A 20,893-nucleotide genomic window follows, 5' to 3' on the forward strand; every position below is an offset into this window, starting at 1 on the left:
GAGCTGTTTATGGCCACTATCCTGCACTGGATACAGTGTGTTTTGCCAGATTCCCAGTTCAGGCTCCACCTGGAGAATTATGCCCACTTTAAGCTAATTAACTCCTCTTCTTTCCTAAAGAATGACCGTATTTCTGCCCTGCAGCACTGCTGGACCCCACCACCAGGGTAGCTTGCCTGTTCCACCTGCAGAGGCCCTCCTTCCTCCCCTCTCCTGCCAGCAGTTCCTCCCACCACTACAGCAGCACCTTGGTCCTCTGCAGGTCTTAGGCATGGCAGCCAAACACCAATCTCAGTGCCTCCAGCAGTCTGTTCCAGCAGTCCCCAAAGTCCATTCACACATCAGTCCACCAGCAGTTCCAGTAATCCATTAGCCAGCAGTTCCTCAATCCATTAATCCAGTCTCATGTTTTCCTCTTTCTGCTACCCACACCCAACTCGCCCTTCCTCAAGTGCTTTCATGCCTGAGGGCCCTATTGCCTTCAAATGGCTGCAGCTGTGCAGCACACCCTCTGCTGAATGCCCAGGCCTTAACTCTTAAAGGGGCCACTGCTGACACCACATCCTATCTCCTGGAGGCATCTTGCGCATTTCCATTACACAGTGCAAGCCTTCTGGCTTGCCTGTTCCAGCACAGGATAGGATTGTGCCCTATGAAGCATAATCTTTACATTTCAGGAGCTTAGTACCAAGTAATGCAAAAATAGTGCACTCCTGGCTATCAGCTTCATATTTCAAGATGTTTTATGCACATGGAAGTTTGCAAATCACTTGTGGAGCAGAAAAGACTCACTGAAGCCAATGGGCTACCTATGAGGAAATTTGCCTAATTGCATTTATGGTTCTGTCAATGCCTCTAAATCCATGCCATACATAACATACACAAAACACAACAATTGACACATTTGAGAAGATATGACAACTTGAAGCCAGGATCTGTACATATCTTGCATGTAGACAATCGGCTCACTGAGAACGGATTCAGGCACAGGTCATAGGGAACCAGGCAGTAGCCAGAAAGGTAAGTATAATTTTTCTTTACTTATTTTTCCTGGTTTTGTAGAAAGGTAAATTTTTTAACACAAGGATGGCCAGCCTTTCAACTTTAGAGCTTCTGGACTATCTGTGAGATGACAAACTGCACTTGCTGAGATTCCCTCTTGTACACAATCGTTAAAGCTCCAGGAGCCCTAAGTTGAAAGGTTTTCAACCCCTATTTTAACATTAACTTCAATGTGGACATAGTCCAAGTATAACATATACACTGTACTCATCCTGTTCTCATTGCAAAGAAAATACTACACATATTTCCATAAATGTATCTTCCATCCTGTCCATAATATTCTTTCTTGGCCCTTGCTTTAGAGCAGAAGCTTTGCTGAAGAAGAAGCTGATAAGTGCAGTAAAGTGGTTTCAGTGGTTTACAGAGGCAACTGCAGTGGACAGCCCATACGGAGTTAGCAGTTGGTGAGATGTTTGAAAAGACTGTCAGTCATCCTCTGAGTTAAAGCAACTGGAAGTTGTATAGAGATTTTACTCATTAGTTCAAGTTTACTACTTGATTTTCTACAAATGTTTATTTGCAGGTTTCTTTTTAGTGAAGTGAAAGGACTATTTTTCAAACGTCATTTCTTCTTGAGTTCCCAGTCTTCATCCTTTTCATCTAGCTGAATTCCTTTTAGTTTTGCTGTCTGGCGATACTCTCTGCACTCTACTTCAGCCCTAGAAAAAAAGAAAATAGCTACCACCACAGTAAATTTGTAAACAGTCTCTTAAGCCATTTCTGCCCAACACTGCATATATGCAACAGGGACCAAATGTGTATACCTGTGGGCAGGGCAAAAATGGGTTAATTACAGTTGTGGCGTCTAATGGTCCAAAGCTATCCATACAGGACACCATTGCAGCAGGCTCTCTGCTGGTCTGCACAGCGCTGCCACCAGTGCAAGGACCAGAAAGGCATGCACTGCCAACAGCACCCCACAGACTAGCTACCACTGTAGTTTCACTGGCAGTGGGGGTGGATTGGAGGTGGGATAGGAGCAGATCTCAGTGGCACTAGAGGTTGCTGAATTATATACCCTTGTCCAAGGCCTGACACATCCCCTTCCAAGCAACAGATTTACTTGCAAGAAAAGCAATCCAACTAGGATCCGACTAGGCCCATAGGGAACCAGGCAGTGGCCAGAGAGGGAAGTATAATTTTTCTTTACTTATATTTCCTGGTTTTGTAGAAAGATAAATTTTTTAACACAAGGATGGCCAACCTTTCAACTTTAGAGCTCCGGGCAGGGCACCTGGCTATGACATCGGGAGCCCACAGCTGGACCTCCCGACGTCGTCTGCAGAGCTACAGGACCCAGGTGGGCAGGGCCAGCCCACCCCCCAAAGGCAGAGACCAGAGCAGAGGCAGCAGCCTTCCCAGCCCTCTCAGGAACAAGCCTGGCAGCCAGGTGAGAGGAGGTGGGAGGGAAACAGAGAGAAAGGGGAGGAGTTGTGGTGATCCCAGGGGAGGGCAGTACCAGAGACAGGCCCTTTTTGTACCATCCCTGTGAGGGAAGGGGAGGGGCCAAAGGGGAGGGGTCTGCCCTACATAAACCTGGAGGCCAGGGATGACAAGGCAGTTGGGAGTTAGAAGAGCAGGCAGGAGGGTCTGCTGACAGCAGCCCTTGCTCCTGACTGGCAAATGCTGCTAACCCAAAGAGGGGGAGGTAGGTGACATAACCCCCCTTTTCTCCTGGTGAACTAGTCTGAGGCCTCCACAAGGGGGTCCCCCTTGGAAAGGCCAGGCGGGCCCTCCCCTCCCCCCACAGGGAGGCCTCACAGGACTATCTGTGAGATGACAAACTGCACTTGCTGAGATTCCCTCTTGTACACAATCGTTAAAGCTCCAGGAGCCCTAAAGTTGAAAGGTTTTCAACCCCTATTTTAACATTAACTTCAATGTGGACATAGTCCAAGTATAACATATACACTGTACTCATCCTGTTCTCATTGCAAAGAAAATACTACACATATTTCCATAAATGTATCTTCCATCCTGTCCATAATATTCTTTCTTGGCCCTTGCTTTAGAGCAGAAGCTTTGCTGGAGAAAAAGCTGATAAGTGCAGTAAAGTGGGTTCAGTGCTCCAGTTTCCTTCTGCATAGGTGTGACTCATTTATCTTCTCTTTTCTGAAGCAAGACAGAGTCACAGTGCTGATTAAGAATTATTCTGCTGGAATCAGGGCAGAGTTTCCCCAGCAATAGCAGGTAGCTATTGAACAGGGCAGGTAGCTGTGAACAGGGCAGGGCAGCTGTGAGCAGGTAGCTATTGAACAGGGCAGGTAGCTGTGAACAGGGCAGGCAGAAGTGACAGGACCTGCTGTGATACGGAGAGACAAGGAAGCAAGCACAAGAAAGTGCTGAATAGAACTTTATGGACACAAATAGTAGCTGTGATGCAGTGGCATCACTAGGGTTTGCTGCGTCACCCAGTGCAGGAGGCCAGTGCGTCACCCTGTGACGAAGCTACTCCCATGCAGTGGGCAGGGCAACGCCCCAGGCAATGGGCATGGTGATGTACCATCACCCCACCCCTGCTGGTTTTTTGGCTATAACTTTTGATAGAATAGAGCAGTGTTTCTCACACATTTAGCACCAGGACCCAATTTTTAGAATGCGAATCTGTCAGGACCCATCGGAAGTGATGTCGTGACCAGAAGTGATATCAAGCAGGAAAATTTTTAACAATTCTAGGCTGCAGTCCTACCTACACTTACCCAGGAGTAAGTCCCATCAACTATCATTGTTAAAAGAATATACATAGTATCTTGTTAAAAGTATAGGTCTGTAACATTTCCCCAAATGTAGTCACATCCCATGGAAGCATCAAGTCTAATAGATTAAAAATAAAAGGGGACCCACCTGAACTTGGTTCACAACCCACCTAATGGGTCCTGACTCACAGTTTGAGAAACACTGGAATAGAGCAATGTGAAATTACACGTTGATTTATAAATCACATGATTCAAAAATTTTGGTGAGTAGTGGCGTCACCCCCCTGTGCACATCACTCAGTGCATCCTGCACTCACTTAGCCATACCACTGCTGTAATGAGCATGAGAAGAGTGGCTTATTACAAAAGGCTATTCATCAACTGCATCTGTTTGAGTACTTACGTTTCTAAGAACATGACACAATCTTTGTGCCCATAGATCTCTGCAATCCTCTTTGGTGTGTCTCCATAGAGATCTGCAGTATCAATAGGAGCATGCAAAGAATGAAGGGTCCTTAGCACTGCTAGTTTTCCTGATTCAGCAGCAAAATGAGCTGGTGTCCATCCTGTTCCAGTTCTCAAGCACAGACGAGCACCATGTGCCACAAGCAGTTTCACTATTTCTGATTGTCCTGGTAAAAAATACAAGAAATAGTGGGAAATAGTGGGAGTAAAAGGAGGAGAGAGTTCATAACCATTATTTATTTAGGCATTTTTATTCCAAGTTTTGGCTGGGCCCAAGGTGGCTCACAAATCACAAAAGAAACAATTTTTACATAAATGTAGACCATCAGTAGGGGAACAATCAACCTAATTGAAATGCCTGGTGAAACAAAAAACTCTTTGCCAGGCAAAAGAACACAAGAGAAGAGGCCAAATGAGCCTGCCTCAGTCAGCCTTGTGGATGGATCCGCCTTGGGATTGGCCTTTACTAAGAACCTGAGAGGACAATCAGTACTAAGCAAGTTTATGATGGGGTTCTTTAGGTAACCACAGTTCAAGCCATGTGGGACTAAGCAGGTCAAACTAGCACTTATAATTATGTTCAAAAATTGACTAAAATTCAGCACAGCTCTTTTAAGACTGGTTAGCTATATTATTCCTGAAAACCATTTGGTATTGGAAGGGATGACAATGATACAATATTTAATGATGCGTATACTGGTTTACAATTGCATCACAAAAAGTGAGGTCTCTATGCCAAGGAGTTTCTCATCTTAAATCAGACTGCAATCACATAGGAACCAAACCTGAGGTACTGATAAGATCATATTTCCAAGTGAAAAAGATACTCAGCTCAGAGCAGGAGAGACCATGGAAGACAATCTCATCAAGAAAAGACAGAACTAATTTCAACTGGCAGGAGACTATTTTCTTTGGGAACTGGGACAAACAGAAAGTTCATTCAGCTACAGAGCTGCCTCATATTTCAGTCAAACACCACTACCCTAGTATTGCTTATAACAGAAATGAGTTTGAAACAAGCCTTGACCACTTAGTATCATGGCAGGCAAGACAGACGTACAAACAGAAGCATACACAAGACTTCCTGTAAGTACCCTAGCAATTAGATTCATTCCAGGATTAAAATGTGCGAACAGTGTTGTAGCTGAATAGTTTTCCTAATATAAAGAATTTGGCTGGGTAAAATGAGCTGATGCTATGTTACTTTTGCCTGTCTTATCTTCAGGATGGGTTAACAAAAAGAACTTGTTCCCAAATGGTCTGGACTCTCTCTTCAGCTTCTCATCCCACCAAAGTTTGGGAAAGGGCATTTGCTTCAGCATGGGAAAAGTGGAATAGAAATCTTTTAAATAAGTAAATAACAGTAGTTTGGCACAATTATTTTAATAGTAAGCAAATGATCATGACATTTTATTGTTTTCCTGGCATTACCCCCACCCATTCCCCTTGCTTCAACCTTTAGCCCTCCACCCTTCCATTCCCTGTCTGTGAAAGCAACATAGTATGTTTGCTCTTTACCTTTTGCCGCAGCCCAGTGGAGTGGTGTTCTATCATTCCAATCCATATCTTTGCAATTTGGGTCACACAGCCCATTCTTGAGGATCTCCTTCACTAAGTCACAGTTACCCAAAGCTGCCACTGCATGAAGCTCTGTCATACTGTGTTTTGTGGGAATACACTAAGAAGACAAAAACAACTTTGCAAAAAAGTAGAGTTTTAATGGTTATGAGTGAAAAGAAAGAAGAAACTGCAGCCAAAACTTGCGACAAATGACTTGTGTACTTACCAGTCAGGTATACACTGCAATCCTCTGTATGTTTATTTAGGAGTGAGGTCAGGTAAAATCAGAATTAGAGGAATATGACCCAAAATGTTGCTCCTGCAGTCAAGAAAGCTGACAACTTTATGTTAGGGGAGATTTCTCCAAGACATGTATGCCTGCTGACCTCAAATGTGTTGTTACTTACTATGGAAACTGGCTCCTCCCTTGTTAAAGCTGCAGATTTATTACAGAGAATGCTTTGAAGAAATGTGCTTAGCAGACATTACAAAGGTCAACATACAGAAGTATGTGAACATACTGCTCTATGCTCCCACTGTCCTGAACCGAGAGACATTCTGGGGTAGCATTCCCTAGGCTTGGTTCCTTTAGAAGAGAGAGCAATGGAGACCTATGGCTTTTTCATAATATCTATTTACAAAAATACAGTTGGGTACAAGTGAAGTCAAGTGGCATTTGCACTCCTAGCAAGCAGCTGACCTGCTACTTTATGGCAGCTCTTCAGAAACAAACCTGCTTGAATACCAAGGTACTTTCAGCTCTGTCTTTGCTTTCTTCTCTTATCCAAAAGCTCCCAATTGCAGGATGGTGTAAAAACCAGAAAGAAACAAGCTGGAATGATTATTAATAAATGAAACAGATGCAAAAAACAGTAAGATGTGTTAGAGTTAGTTGAGAACTATATTTTAGACCTAAAATTATTCCAATACTACACTTTTATTAAAACTTTCTCAGCCTAAACTCATCAGATCAGGATGGAACAAGCCAGAACAGATATTTTCTAATTAGTATTCTGTAAAAAAGCAGCATATGTTAGGGACAGACACATGAATACAATATTTTAGAAATAACACTTATGCAGCACTGAAATTGTATTAATAGCCAAAATCTGTTTTTGACAAGCAACAGATTTGAATGACTGATCTTTAGGCACCAAACAGAGCAAAATTTATAGTAAGTGATAAAATAACACCCAAGTGACACCAAATTCCACATTCAGAACCCAATCTGAGCAATTAACAGTATTCAGGAAAAGAGACAGGAAATCCAACTTCCAAAACAAAAAGAGCAACTAAAATCGTGGAATCTATTGGAAAAATTGAGACATATAGCAAGTACATTACACAACCATCTTGAATTGCAGGTTCCAATAACTTTTCTGGACTATAAACAATACAAATTAAGCCTACTTATCTGCAGATTTTATATCTGTGGATTTGGCTGATTGCGGGACCCCTGGACACATGTTGAGCCAGATTTGATCCAACATGAAGCCTTCAGATGCAACCAGAACTGTGCTCTGGTCAACTCCAGAGGCTCTTCTGAGGCGCATAGAGGCCATGAATGGCCTTTACGGGCCTCAGAATGGCCTCCAGAGGTCCTAGAAGGGGACTTACAGTTTTCAGTACGGTTTAAGACCTTGCGTGGCCTTTACAGGCCTCAGACAAGCCTCCCAAAGCATTGGAAAGCCACTTCTGGTTTTGCTGAAAACCAGAAGTGGCCTTCTGACGCTTTGGGGGGCTCTTCTGGAGGCCTGTAGTGGCCGTGAATGGCCTCCAGAGGTCCTAGAAGGGCACTTCTGGTTTTTGGTCAAAAACCAGAAGTGCCCTTCTAAGATCTCGGGAAGCCATACTGAGGCCCATAAAGGCCGTGCATGGTCTGTATGGGTCTCAGAACAGCTCTGGAGGTGACCAGAGCAGAGATCCTAATGCCTCTGGAGTTCAAGTTGGCTCCAAGAAAACACAAATTTATTAACTGCGGTTTTCTGTATCTGTTGGGAGCCTGGGAATGGAATCCCCACGGATAAACAGGCTCCACCTGTATTCTGGGAAAAGGGACCAGAATACCCACATCCAATGCACTAATGGGTACTGGTATATTAAGCTACAAAACTCCCTCAAATTCCATTTTCCACTGTACATTTCAGCTGTCACTTGGTTGAGAGAGGCACACAAATTAGTTTGAACTCTTCTCAAGCATTGAATAAGAAACTCACTCTGACCTGGGAGTAACTTTTCAGCTGGACTCCAGTTACCCAATTACCCTCTCCTTAAAAAGGTTGAGATGATGTAAAATTCATCCTAATTAGCATTAGTTGGCATTGTCTTTGATAGAAAGACTTACAGCTTCAAAGAACCATGGTATCTACACATTCAGAAAGAACATTAGCGCTTGGTTTCACCAGAACATCCAAATGCCTTGTATTCTGAAATACTGGGAAGGCCTTGCTATGCTATTAACACAAATCATGCTTCCTAAGAGACATGGCAAATCACACTTGGGTTAAGGGGATCCAGCACCCCATCAGGTTTACACCCTTGATAAGTAAACAGAGACCATTGATGATGCCATGGTTGTTAGTTGTTACATCAGAATGACATCACAATGCATCTGACACAGCTCACAGTGTAGAGTTTTTCTCTACTGATGAACTTACACCAATAGGGAATTAGTAAAAATGACAAGCATAGAGGAATAGGGAACTATCATTAGCTTACTTATTTTTAAATGTAGCTATACACTGCAGAAAGGCTAGTAGATCAAAGACAACTGCAAATATGACACAGGATAAAAGATGGAAGACTGGTATTAAAACAAACTGTAGCTCAGCAAAATCAAAAACTTATGATCAAAGAGCCAAAAAGAAACTTTCTGCCACTCTGCTGTAAGTACAGTGTCATTTTCTTCTAGTCAGAGGGTAGGGAAGGATAAGCAGTCATTGATGGGATTCATCTTAACCTGGTCACTGTAGTTGTTGGGGTGCTGTATCAGATTCAGAAACATTGCCTGCTCAGGTCTGCATGCCTTTAGTTTGGACCTGGCGACTCCCATTCAAATCATATACAGCAGTGTTTCTCAAACTGTGGGTCAGGACCCACTAGGTGGGTCACGAGTCAATTTCAGGTGGGTCCCCATTCATTTCAATGTTTTATTTTTAATATATTAGACTTGATGCTACCATTGGTAAGTGACCGCATTTGGGGAAATGTTACAGACCTGTACTTTGAACAAGCTACTATGTATAACCTTTTTACAATTATAGTAAATGGGACTAATCCTGGTAGAATTGTAGCCTAGGATTGTTAAAAATTTTGCTGCTTGATGATGTCACTTCCAGGCATGACATCACTTCCAGTGGGACTTAGACAGATTCTCATTCTAAAAAGTGGGTCCCAGTGCTAAATGCGTGAGAACCACTGATCTACAGTATTTGCACTGATTTTTAAGGGGTGCTGGTCCTGATGTCTTTAGAAGTTTTGAGGGCAACCTGCCTCCAAATGGAGACAGGTCAACTGGGCTATACATTCACATTGTTATACATGTGCAGTACCAACTTTACTAACCTTTTGTAATCTTTTTGGCAAAATTCCAGATATTGGCTTTGACCTCTGGAACCCAGAATCATTTCAGTTATGCACTCCTAACAAATTGCCACCCCCTTATTTTCTTTTGCCATTTCTTAAATCATTTGAGAAAGCTCTCTTACATATATTATTCATCCAACAAGTTCATACAAAAAGGGAAAAGAGAAGGCAGAGAACTGATGGTAGTTGCACACAAAAATCAAACGCCCAGTCACATAAGTACAGTAAATATCAGCAATTTATTATACTAAAAGGCCCTTCAACCGCAGTTCTCCTTGCCCCTGAAAATTAAATTGCCCCTGCATTAAATACCTGGGATGGAAAAACCCAGTGCAACTTGACTCGAGTTGAGTCGCCAAGTGACTATCCCCCACAACTCGACTCGAAAAAGAGTACTAAGGCACTTTTCAAGTCTCTGAGTCACCCTTTAATGATTCTAATGGACTCGACTCAAGTCCCCCCCTTTAAAAAGCCAACTGTGGAAAAAACGGGGCTGCTGCCAGGCTCTGTGTGTGTCTTGAAGTTCTCTTTAGCTATTCCCCTGCTGCCCTCTTCCATCTGTAAACAGGGGGAGGGTCTGAGTGAGAGCTGGGACCAAAGCAGCAAGAGGGAGAAGGGTCATGAGCAACAGCTGGGAGTCTTACCAGGATGACCCAATCCTTACAGCTCTACTCAGAAGTAGTTCCTCGGCAGCCGGTCATTCAATGAGAGTCCCAAGTAACAAAAGAGCCATGCCATGCAAAGTGTGATCACTATGAACCCCTTCCCTGCCTCCAATCTCTTCCTGGGCTGAGTTGCCCCTTTTTAAGTCAGCCATGGGGAAAAAGGGGCCACTTCCAGGCTCTGTGTATGTGTGGAACAGGAGCGGCGAGAGGGAGGAAAGTCACAAGCAGCAGCTGGGAAGCTTTCCAGGCCGACCCGATCCTTTGCAGCCCTACTCAGAAGTAGTCCCACTGTAGCCCGTCATTCAGTGAGGGTTGCCTCTCCCCACCAGCCATGATGGTTCCCCCTCCTGCCCTCCCTCAGCCCATGGAAATTTGAGAATGCCAATCCTTTGTCCAATGATCACCTTTTCCTTCCTTCCTATCAGAGATGGGAAAAGGGAGCCCAGTCCCGCTTCCCCCCCTCCTGCTCACATTAACCCTTCCCTGCCTCCCAGCTGGCACTCCCTGCTGCTCGCCAGTCAGAATTATGGCCCCATGAGGTTTCCCACACCACAAAAACAGTAAACAAGCACCCCCAGACACAGGCAGACTTGAGTCAGCATGTGTGGGGATGAGTGCCAAGTCAGGGGGCCCCCTGACTCGAGTCTTTTACAGAGTCTTCCATGTGCAGAACTCATGAGTCTCAGTCACCCAAAATAACACATTTTCATGACTCGAGTTCGAGTCACTGACTCGAGTTCCCAACTGTTACCATCTATCAATGGAATTTCTAAGTTCAACATCTTTTAATATAAAGGTCAAATAATATGCAGTACTACCATACTTGAGAAGGACACTGTTTACTTGACATAAGGGGAAAAATATCCCCTTACTCCGAGGCAACCTCTAGCCTGCTCCAAAGCTCCACTGGATGCAGCGGAGGCCATGCAGCTCCTCTGAGCCAGCGCACCTTAGAACTGGGCTGCCTGTGTTACAAACGTATAGAAATTGACTTTTTTCAACGTAACTATAGATCTTCTGTTTTATTTGGCATGTATTTAAGTACTTACTAGATTTGACTCAGAATTGCTGTCTTTAGAGTTCATCAGAAACTCTATTTATTGATTTTTTTCAGAGAGAGTGAGCGCCCAATCCTATCCAATTTTCAAGCACTGATGTAGGTGCAATGCAGCTCCAATGTAAGGGAACAAACATTCCCTTACCTTAAGGAGGCTTCCATGACTGTCCCCTCAGCACAGAATGCAGTGCACGCCCCATTAGCACAGCTACACCAGGGTTGGAAAATTGGATAGGATTGGGCCCTGTATTGCTACTAAAAAGATTGCCTTATAGGCCAAGGTAACAGCCAACATAAGACTGGAGTTTGTAACAAAGCACAATGCTTCTTGTCATAGAGATGGAGCTCTAATATAATCATGATTTTTGTTTTCCTGTAAATCATTATGTTATGTCCTTTAGCAGGAATGCAAAAGAGAAAATTTTATTTGAAAATGATAATGACATAAAACATTACAATTATACAATCACTTGATTTTGAGCCAGCATTAACAACTATGTAGTACTCAATGGATCTTTTATTAGAATGGACAATATAATGAACCTTATTTATCTGAACTCTTGCTATAGTTTGCTTCTGGGTTAAAAGGTTTTAACAAGGAAGATGCAAAAGCCACCAGGCCATGCAGATCTCACCATAGCAAGATAATATAAAAGGCTGCCCAATTTGGCTACCATGTTGGAGTTTTGAAGCAACACAGAAAGGGGAAGACACCTTCCTCTTTAATGCAGATATTGAATCAAACGAATGAATGTGAGAGTAAGATTTTATTACCCGTTTCCAAACTGTTGTTCTGATCTTCATAGTACCGATTCAAACATCGATCAATAGCTCTATTTCTTGCAGGTGTCTTTTGGAGACTGAGGATGAACTCTCTAATATCCGTTGGGACTCTGTACCTCTCAGTGTTCAGAAGTGGCTGACTTCAACGTTTGCTGAAGAACAAGGATGCAAAAACAAATCTGAGGAAGGCACACACATCAGAACTATTTCACGTGAAGTCCAGGCTAGCATTTGGAAAGAAAAGTGAGCATGGATTTATATCACATGTCACTAATATATGATTGAAATCATGCAGCTGACTATTGGTACACATTAAAGATGAACCTTTGAAATTTCTATGAAGTCTCAAAAATCTTAATCAGGATTCATGGAGAATAGAGTGACCAAAGAACTAAGTACAAAGAATCTGTTATATCTTGCTGTCAGAAAAGCATCCCAATTAAAAATCTTAAATTTTATTTTATTTTTTAATGACACTCATCAATTTCTATATAATCACATGGGCTGGATGTTAATAAGTTTCATACTGCAGTCAACAGAGCAGGACCAGCCCAAGGCCTCCTGACACCTGAGGAAGCATGCCAAATGCTGCCCCCTTTACCGGAGGACATGGCAGCTTCTGTTCCTCCCACTCTGTAATGTTTTTGCTCAGCAATCCCCTCCCCATTTCCTCTCTGTTCTCCTCTTCCTTTTCCAATATAGGGAGTCTGGGCTGGCCTTTCGACAACTTAGCCAATTTGGCCAAATTGGGCTCTGTACTTTGGAGGGAGGGGGGCGTGCACTGCTGTTGCCCAGGCATGGGACTGGCTCTGTTGAGTTGCAGCAAGTGGAGCACTGTGTGGGCCCTCCTGCCTACCTTGCCTTTGTCCAGCCCAAAATGGGCCTTGCAGAAGTAGTTGGCAGTGATGTCCTCACAACACCGCCAACTATTTCTGGGTGCATGGCACCAACAATGTTTGCCTGGCTGCAGCTGGAGTCACGTGGTGAGTGGGATGGCCCCACAGGGGTGGGGTGAAGATGCCAGGGACTGAACCACAGCATGTGCTCTTTCCGTGAGCTATGGTCCCTTTCCTTTTCCACAATTAAAGTGACTTGATTTAAACTACTATGATTTTGCATAGATTGCAGCCTTAGAAAAGAAGCCAACTTACATTCATTCTCTTTCTTCTCTTAGAAAGTTCCGTATACCTAGTAGTCCATGTGGTTTGGCTTTTCCGGAGGAAGTAATAGCAGCTTTGAAGGTGAAATGTGTTTATTTTGATAAAATCACAGGCTGGTGAGCAAGGTTAGAAAAGAAATGTATTACAGCATCATCGATATAGACTATATAATGCCTTTTACAGTGCTAGAAAGCAGTAAAGCATATGTAGCTGCCCATAATCTTGCAACCTAGCAAGGCAAATACACAAGGAAAGGGAATCCACAGAGAGGGAAGATAATGTGACAAACAAATAAGAAGAGAAAATCAGAAGCATTAGGAAGAGATTTGTGGAGAAACCGGGGATTAATTTGCCCCTAGCCTACCACTGTGTAACTTCCCCTCCTTTCCTAGTACTCCTTTGGAAGAACTGCATCAATAACTAATAACACTGTTAGCATACCCAGAGATAAGCCAGCTCTGCACCTGCATTGGAGGTAAGAACATAAGATGAGCCCCATTGGATCAGGCCGAAGGCCCATCTAGTCCAGCTTCCTGTATCTCACAGCGGCCCACCAAATGCTTCAGGAAGCACACATGACAACAGACACAATCTGCATCCTGGTGTCCTCCATGCATCTGGCAATCAGAGGCAGCCTACCTCTAAAACCAGGAGCTAGCACATACCTACCATGACTTGTAACCCATGATGGACTTTTTCTCCAGAAATTTGTTCAGTCCCCTCTTAAAGACATCTAGGCAAGATGCTATCACTACTTCCTGTGGCAAGGAGTTCTACAGACTAATTACACACTGGGTAAAGAAATATTTTATTTTGAAATATTTTATTTTGTCTGTCTTAACCCTCCCAATACTCAATTTTAGTGGATGTCCCCTGGTTCTGATGTTGTGTGAGAGGGAAAAGAGTGTCTCTCTATCCACTCTGTCCATCCCCTGCATAATTTTGTATGTCTCAATCATGTCCCCCCTCAGGCGCCTCTTTTCTAGACTGAAAAGCTTCAAATGCTTTAGCCTTTCCTCATAAGGGAGATGCCCCAGCCCAGTAATCATTTTGGTTGCTCTGTTCTGCACCTTTTCCATTTCCACTATATCCTTTTTGATATGTGACGACCAGAACGGGACGCAATACTTCAGGTGTGGCCTTACCATCGATTTGTACAACAGCATTATAATATTAGTTGTTTTGTTCTCAATACCCTTTCTAATGATGACAAGCGTAGATGCCAAGCGGCCTTCTTCACTGCCGCCGCATACTGGGTCGACACTTTCATCGAGTTGTCCACAAGCACCCCAAGATCTCTCTCCTGATCTGTCACAGACAGCTCAGAACCCATCAGCCTATATGTAAAGTTTTGACGTTTTCCCCCAATGTGCATGACTTTACATTTACTTACATTGAAATGCATCTGCATCCCTAGATAGGTGGGTTATAAATAATTAAATAATTATGAACATTAAACAAATAAATAAGGGAAGATGACATGGAGAAGCCAGCCCTGTTCGACCAAATGAACTCACTCTGTAGCCTGCTTACAACCCCCCTCCCCCAAATCAGTAAGATTTTCTGCCCTGCCCAGTGCTAAGTTCAGTTCTTATATTTAAACCAGTCCATTGTGATTTGGGACAAAATCAGTTTTAAATCCAACATGTTTTTTTTGTTTGGGTTAGACTGAGATTCAACGCTTCCTTTCTATTAAAACTACAGAGTGATGAGGAGAGGAAATAAGGCTTCACTGAAAGGAGGGGGGGGGGGGAGGAATCTGGAATAAAAGCTTTCCAATAAAGTTTTCCAATCTAGTTTCCAATAAAAGCAGTGATTCCCAAATCACCAGAATCCACTTATTAAAATGGCAAAACTATTAGGACCCACTTAGCTTTGAAAGACTAAAAAAAGAAAAAAGTTTCACCTTACCAGCTGAAGCCTTTGTTTTTATCCTGCTTTATGGTGGGGAGGGGATGCCTTCTGGAACATTTGTTGAGCCCGACATTCATCAAATCAGAACCATTTTGATGGCCTTGCATTCCCCTTCACCTGACCTTCAGCAGGAGCCATGGAACAGTTGTTTATTCATGAGTAAACACAACCATGTAGCTTAGTTTCGCTTTCCATAAAGCTTAAAACATTTGTCAGTTTGGAGGGAGGGACTTTCTTCTCAGGTGTTTTGGGGGGGCTGTGTTCATTGGATCCAGACCATTCTGGTGGTGTTGAATTCCTCTCGACCTGCCCTTAGCAATAAACCAAGGCACAGTCATCTACTTATGAGTAAACATGCAGTGAGGCTCAGTTTCACTTTCCATAGAACTCCATGCATTTTCCTTCTCTTGTTATTAGCTTGTCAGTTTCAGCTTCACAACCCAGGAATGACCCACAATTTGAGAAAACCTGGACTATAGCAGAAATCAGGGGTGTCCAAAGTTTTTGACAGGAGGGCCACATCATCTCTCTGACACTGTGTTGGGGGCCAGGGAAAAAAAGAACTAATTTACATTTAAAATTTGAATAAATTTACATAAGTTTACATAAATGAATATATTAAAGATGAACTTATATGAGTGAATGAAGGTCTTGAAATAGCTCAAGGCCTATAAAAGGCCTTGCACAAAGCAAGGCTGGCCTTTCCTTTGCTGCTGCTACTGCATCACAGACGTGAAACAGTAAGCAGTGGAGGAAGCCCTCATCCCACAGGTCATGCAAGAGGTCAAGCAGTTGCCTTCATGCTGAGAGCAGTTGCATTGGGCCAGTGGGGGCTCCAACAAATCTCCAGAGGGCCAGAGGCTCATTGGAGACTGGGGGCTCCCTGAGGGCCGCATTGTGAGGCCTCGAGGGCCGCAAGTGGCCCCAGGGCTGGGATTTGGGCACCCCTGGCATAAATAAATAGACTCTCTGTTACTGCCATCTTTAATGAAACCTTTTGTTTCCATGATCTGTTGCCATGAGCTTTGGACTGTACTTGAGTGTGAGAGTATGACATTTAACACTACTATAATTCAAGTCCTGTCTAAAGAAGACAAAAGAGATTTAATGAGTAGATCTCCCATGTCTTAAAATTACAGCAAATAGCCACCACTGTTCTCCAATTCAGATTAAGACCACAGTGTTGGGGAAAGCAGAATGAACAAACGCTGTCTCCTGGCAAAATTTCCCACCACCTCAGTAGCTGTTATCTGCCCTGTTTGGGGAAATTTTTGTCTAAGTTTCTTCTCACAGGGCATATACCACTTTGGGGAAACATTTTTTATTGGGGAAACAATGGTGGAGATTTAGAGCCCAAGCCTATGCATGTCTACTCTGAAGTAAGTCCCATTATAGTCAATGGGACTTACTCCCAAGTAAGTGTGGATAGGATTGCAGCCTAAAAGGGCTAACCACCCCCATCCTAGCAAAATGGTTGTTATCCAAATTCCTCTTCCAAAGCTGTAATTTGCTAAACATAAAGAGACTGGAAATACAAATTGAACAGCCTCTTTACATTTAGCAAAGTGATCCAATCACACCAATTTCTGTTATTCAGCTACTGAGGCCCTCAAATAAATAAAAGATTGCATATATTGTGTAACCTTGGCACAATTAGTACTCACAAGACAGATGGGAACCTGCTCACCACCAGGGTCTGGATTCTGAGTCAGACCAAGACCATGCAAAACTGAATGTACAAATGGCAGCTGAGTCTCTGTCCAGGAGCAAATACCCTCTGGAGAGTAAAGACAGGACACAACTAGTAACTGAAACTTCAAATGCCATGAAAGTTCCCTCGAGATGGACAGTGCCCACTCTATAAATTACCTGCAGTAATATCCCAATCCCAGACAGTGATGCAGGTGAGCTTTGATGGGTAGAGAGGGGCTTGGACAGTCTAACTTTGATTACAGGAGCGCCCTCTAGTGGATGCACACTGCAACAGTGGCTGCATTTCGGGACAGTACACAGTGCAGACTGGATTTCCTCCATAACCCATAAGAAATTTATTTACTAGACAGAAAAATAAGATTCCCATCATTAAAAGAAATGTCTTCATCATACAGACAAAGCTTTCAGACTCTCTGTAGATCACTCTCTGGACTTATTCTACATAATTTTGGGTGGTAAAATGAAGACACGTTTGCTGAAAATATGCTTACAGGTATAAAATAGGAAAGGATTGTACTTATGCAGAAGAAAAGCTACCAGTATTGAAATTATACTGGTTCTATGTTACTAAGAGCCCAATCCCATCCCCCTGGGTGCCAGAGCATGCAGCTGCTGTTGCATGCTATGGACCAGTCAGAGGCCAGACTGCCCAGGATGGGCGAATAAAGACATTTTTTAATTACCTCCATGTAGGCTGTCTGTTCCCCAATGGGTTTCCTCAGATCTATACCAGCTCTTTTGCTGCCATAGGTCTGAAGAGATTATGAGGTCTGTCCAGACCAGGGAGATAGAATCTGGTGTGTGTGGCTGCCACCAAATCAAACCCCCTCAGGTCCACCCCAATCCACCCCTGTTGCCAATTTAACAGTGATGACAACAACAGCCTGTGCCTTACATTGCCAAGACTGGGCAGTGTAAGGTCCGGATAGGATTGGGTCAAAAGGCCACAAGCCTAAATGCACTTTCCTGGGAGTAAGCATAGAGATGTTCTTAAATATTTTTATATTTGCACAGATATTGTTTTTTCTCCTAAAAAGGAAAATTGCAGAAAGCTGTGTTATGTGTTTTTATTTAAGAGCCAATTCTTATAAATTATAGTTACATTAAAAGTGTACTAGGTAGGTGATATAGGTGATACAATGTCAGCAGATGCAGCCAGTCATTACCCATGCATCTCCCCCAGTCCATAAAGGTGTTTTTTTTTCAGATTTCAGTTGTGTTTGTTTTACAAAAATGAGACGTGCAGAAAGCTGTGTTTTGTATTTTTATTTTGTTATCACCGAAAAATCACACCTCTGCTTATGCACCCTTACTTGGTAGTAAATGCCATTGTTCACAGAAGGGCTGACTTCTGAGTAAACAAGCATAGGATTACTCTGCAATACCACCATCCTGACTGTACAAATTCCTCTGGTGGAAGTGATTCAGTGAGGACTTGTTTGTTATCAATACGCTTGCAGTAGGCTGGCGTAACTTCATTTATTGGTATGAAAATGATTACTACCTACTTTACAAACTGAAATGCTTATTTGTGAATGTTTTAATTATCCACAGGATGTCGATCAATGGTCTTTTGATGTATTTGCCTTAAGTAAAGCTAGTGGAAGGAAAAGCTTGAAATTTATGATGTGCGAGCTATTCAGCAAATATAACCTTCTGAGCCAGTTCAAGGTCAGGAACTTTCAAACTAAACAGTGACATTCCTCTGTGTCCATACCCTATGCAGAAAACAGAAATAACATCTCCTTTCATTGTTGACTGACTGAACTCTGATCTTTGATTTCTGTTACCTTGCCTGCGAAAGAACATTCAGATATGTTATTCTACCATATCTGAATGGTAATTTCAGAGCTGTTTGTCACATCATAGAGAGTGAATTATACACTGTCCTTCTTTCTGGCCCTTCCCCCACGCTCTGACCCTTGGCACTCTAGGAAATAATTCCCTAAGTCTGAAACTGCTACTCCTGAATGTCAGGTCAGTGAATAACAAAACCTGCCTACTCCAGGATTTAATCCAGGATGAGGGTGCTGACCTGGCGTGTATCACAGAGACCTGGCTAGATGAGGTGGGAGGTGTAAACTTCTTCCCATTTGCCTGTAAGATTTCCAGGTATTGCAGCAGCCATGACTACAGGGGTGGCGAGGTGAGGTTGCAGTGGTCTATTGCAGGGGTCTCTAAACTTTTTGGCCAAAGGGCCGCATCAGATATCTGGCACAATGTTGAGGGCTGGAAAAAAAATTAAATAAATACGTTAGAGATAGAACTTAGAAGAATTAATGAGCTCAAATGTCCAAGATTTCTCCAAGCACCAGCACAGCCCAAGAAATAAAGCACACACTTAAATGGACCCCCATTCCTCCATCCCACAAGCACAACTCTGGTTGTATTTGGTCAACTGGGGCAGAGGCTCTCAGGGGATCAGTGGCTGGCCCACTGGCGTCGCTAGGGGAGTGCGGGGGGTGCGAGCCGCACCAGGTGACGCACTGGGGGGTGATGCGCCCTGGGGAGGACGCGCTAACATCGCGGGGTTAGGAGCTACCGCGTCGTGCTATACACCATTGGATGCGAAATGGGCAGTGGAGTGCAGTGCAACAAACAGAATTGAAATAGCTCCTTTCCTTCAAACATTATGGACAAAAAACTGGAAGGAAAAAATGTATGGAGCCCTATAGAAAAGTAAACGTGAGCCATATCGCGCGTTTACTCGTGAGTAGGTGTACTTGCCATAGTCCATCAGAAAGGCCAGGCTGAGAGGAATCCAACGACACCAGAATGGTCCCAATTCAATGAATGCAGCCCCCCCAAAACACCCGAGAAGCTCCCCCCTCCCAGCTGTGAGTCTGAGCACTGGGAGGGCTGGAAATCTCACTGATGCTTTTTGGGGGGTTGTTATTGCAGGCAGGCTACAGAGTAAGCTCCTTTGACCACTATAGGACTTACTTCAGAGTAGGCATGCATAGGATTTGGCTCACAGGCTGCAATCCTACCCACACTTTCCTGAGAATAAGCCCCTTTGACCACAATAGGAGAGTAGATGCTTCAGAGTAGATGCACTTGGTGGAACAGGACTGACTCCCCCTTATTTAATTATTTTACTTTAATTTAATTATTTCTAATTATTTGCTTGATGATGTCAATTATTTGTTTGATTATTTGCTTGATGATTTTCTAATTAATTTGCTTGATGATGTCACTTCTGGCCATGACATCACTTCCAATGGGTCCTGGACAGATTGTCATTCTAAAAAGTAGGCTTTTCATCTCTGCAGCGGTGTGGAACTGCACTGTATGGTCTGCCCCAGAGGCTGATGGATCCAGATGGATCCTGAGGGCTCTGTGGGATTATCCCATTGCCAGAGTTGGCAACTCACCCAGTGCTCTGGTTGACCTCTGGAATGGGGAGATGACCAGGGCCCTGGATGAGCTTGTTCCTAAGCATCCTCTGCCAAGATGCAGAGTAAGAGCAGCTCCTTGGATTTCCAAGGAGCTGCAGACAATGAAGTGGCAGGGCAACTTTTAGAGTGACAGTGGCAAAAGACTTGTGTTGAGTCTGACTACACACAGGCTAGAGCCCATCTTAGAGCCTATTTTGTGGCAGTGGTGGCAGCTAAGAAGTCATACTTCTCTCCCGCCATCACGTCATGGAGAATCGTCTGGCTGATTTCTTCTGTGTGGTCTGTGGCCTATTCCATCCATCCCCCCCATACTGATGGGGAGGAGCACACAGAGGCCCGCTGTGATGAGTTTGTGAAGCACTTTGCGGATAAAGTCAATCAGATCGAGCATGACTTGGGTGCCACAATAGGACTCTTTAGTGATGTCCCTGGGGCATCTGCCTATTCTTCTGTTTGGGAATCTTTTCAGCTTGTAGAATCTGAGAATGTGGACATGATTCTCTGGAGTGTGAGGCCATCCTTCTTGCCCACTTGACCCTTGTCCAGCAGGGCTAATTGGATCTACCCAGGGAGGGCTGGCTGAGTGGAGAGGGAGGGTAGTCATCTCTGAGGGAGGGGGTGTTGCCACTGACCTTGAAGCAGGTGGTGGTTCACCCCCTCCTGAAGAAACCCTCCCTGGATCCCACTAATTTGAACTACTTTTGGTTGGTCTCAAATATTCTGTTTTGGGGCAAGGTGATCGAGCAGGTGGTGGTTTCCCAGCTTCAGAGGGTCCTGGATGAAGTTGATTATCTGGATCTGATCCAGTCTGGCTTCAGGCCAGGGTTCGGGATGG

General features: G+C 43.8%; 2 protein-coding genes across 2 annotated transcripts in view; one reads left to right on the plus strand and one right to left on the minus strand.

Moving 5' to 3' along the window:
* Nucleotides 1–1,624: 1,624 nt before the first annotated feature.
* ANKRD66 (ankyrin repeat domain 66) lies at nucleotides 1,625–12,612 on the minus strand. The gene is made up of 4 exons (XM_066637855.1): nucleotides 12,602–12,612; nucleotides 5,742–5,881; nucleotides 4,162–4,390; nucleotides 1,625–1,721 (listed from the first exon to the last, which is right to left on the minus strand). Exons 2-4 carry the CDS (start codon nucleotides 5,878–5,880, stop codon nucleotides 1,625–1,627), a joined length of 465 nt encoding a protein of 154 aa, XP_066493952.1. The 5' UTR covers nucleotide 5,881; nucleotides 12,602–12,612.
* LOC136645831 (dual specificity calcium/calmodulin-dependent 3',5'-cyclic nucleotide phosphodiesterase 1A-like) overlaps nucleotides 10,184–20,893 on the plus strand; it is a 58,809-nt gene continuing 48,099 nt past the window's right edge. Inside the window, exons 1-4 of the mRNA XM_066622253.1 lie at nucleotides 10,184–10,215; nucleotides 11,937–12,116; nucleotides 13,048–13,114; nucleotides 18,215–18,331. Of these exons, the coding sequence (XP_066478350.1) occupies nucleotides 10,184–10,215; nucleotides 11,937–12,116; nucleotides 13,048–13,114; nucleotides 18,215–18,331 (396 nt within the window). The remainder of the gene's footprint in view (nucleotides 10,216–11,936; nucleotides 12,117–13,047; nucleotides 13,115–18,214; nucleotides 18,332–20,893) is intronic.

This window comes from Tiliqua scincoides, chromosome 1, assembly GCF_035046505.1.
Source record: "Tiliqua scincoides isolate rTilSci1 chromosome 1, rTilSci1.hap2, whole genome shotgun sequence".
Classification (NCBI taxonomy): domain Eukaryota; kingdom Metazoa; phylum Chordata; class Lepidosauria; order Squamata; family Scincidae; genus Tiliqua; species Tiliqua scincoides.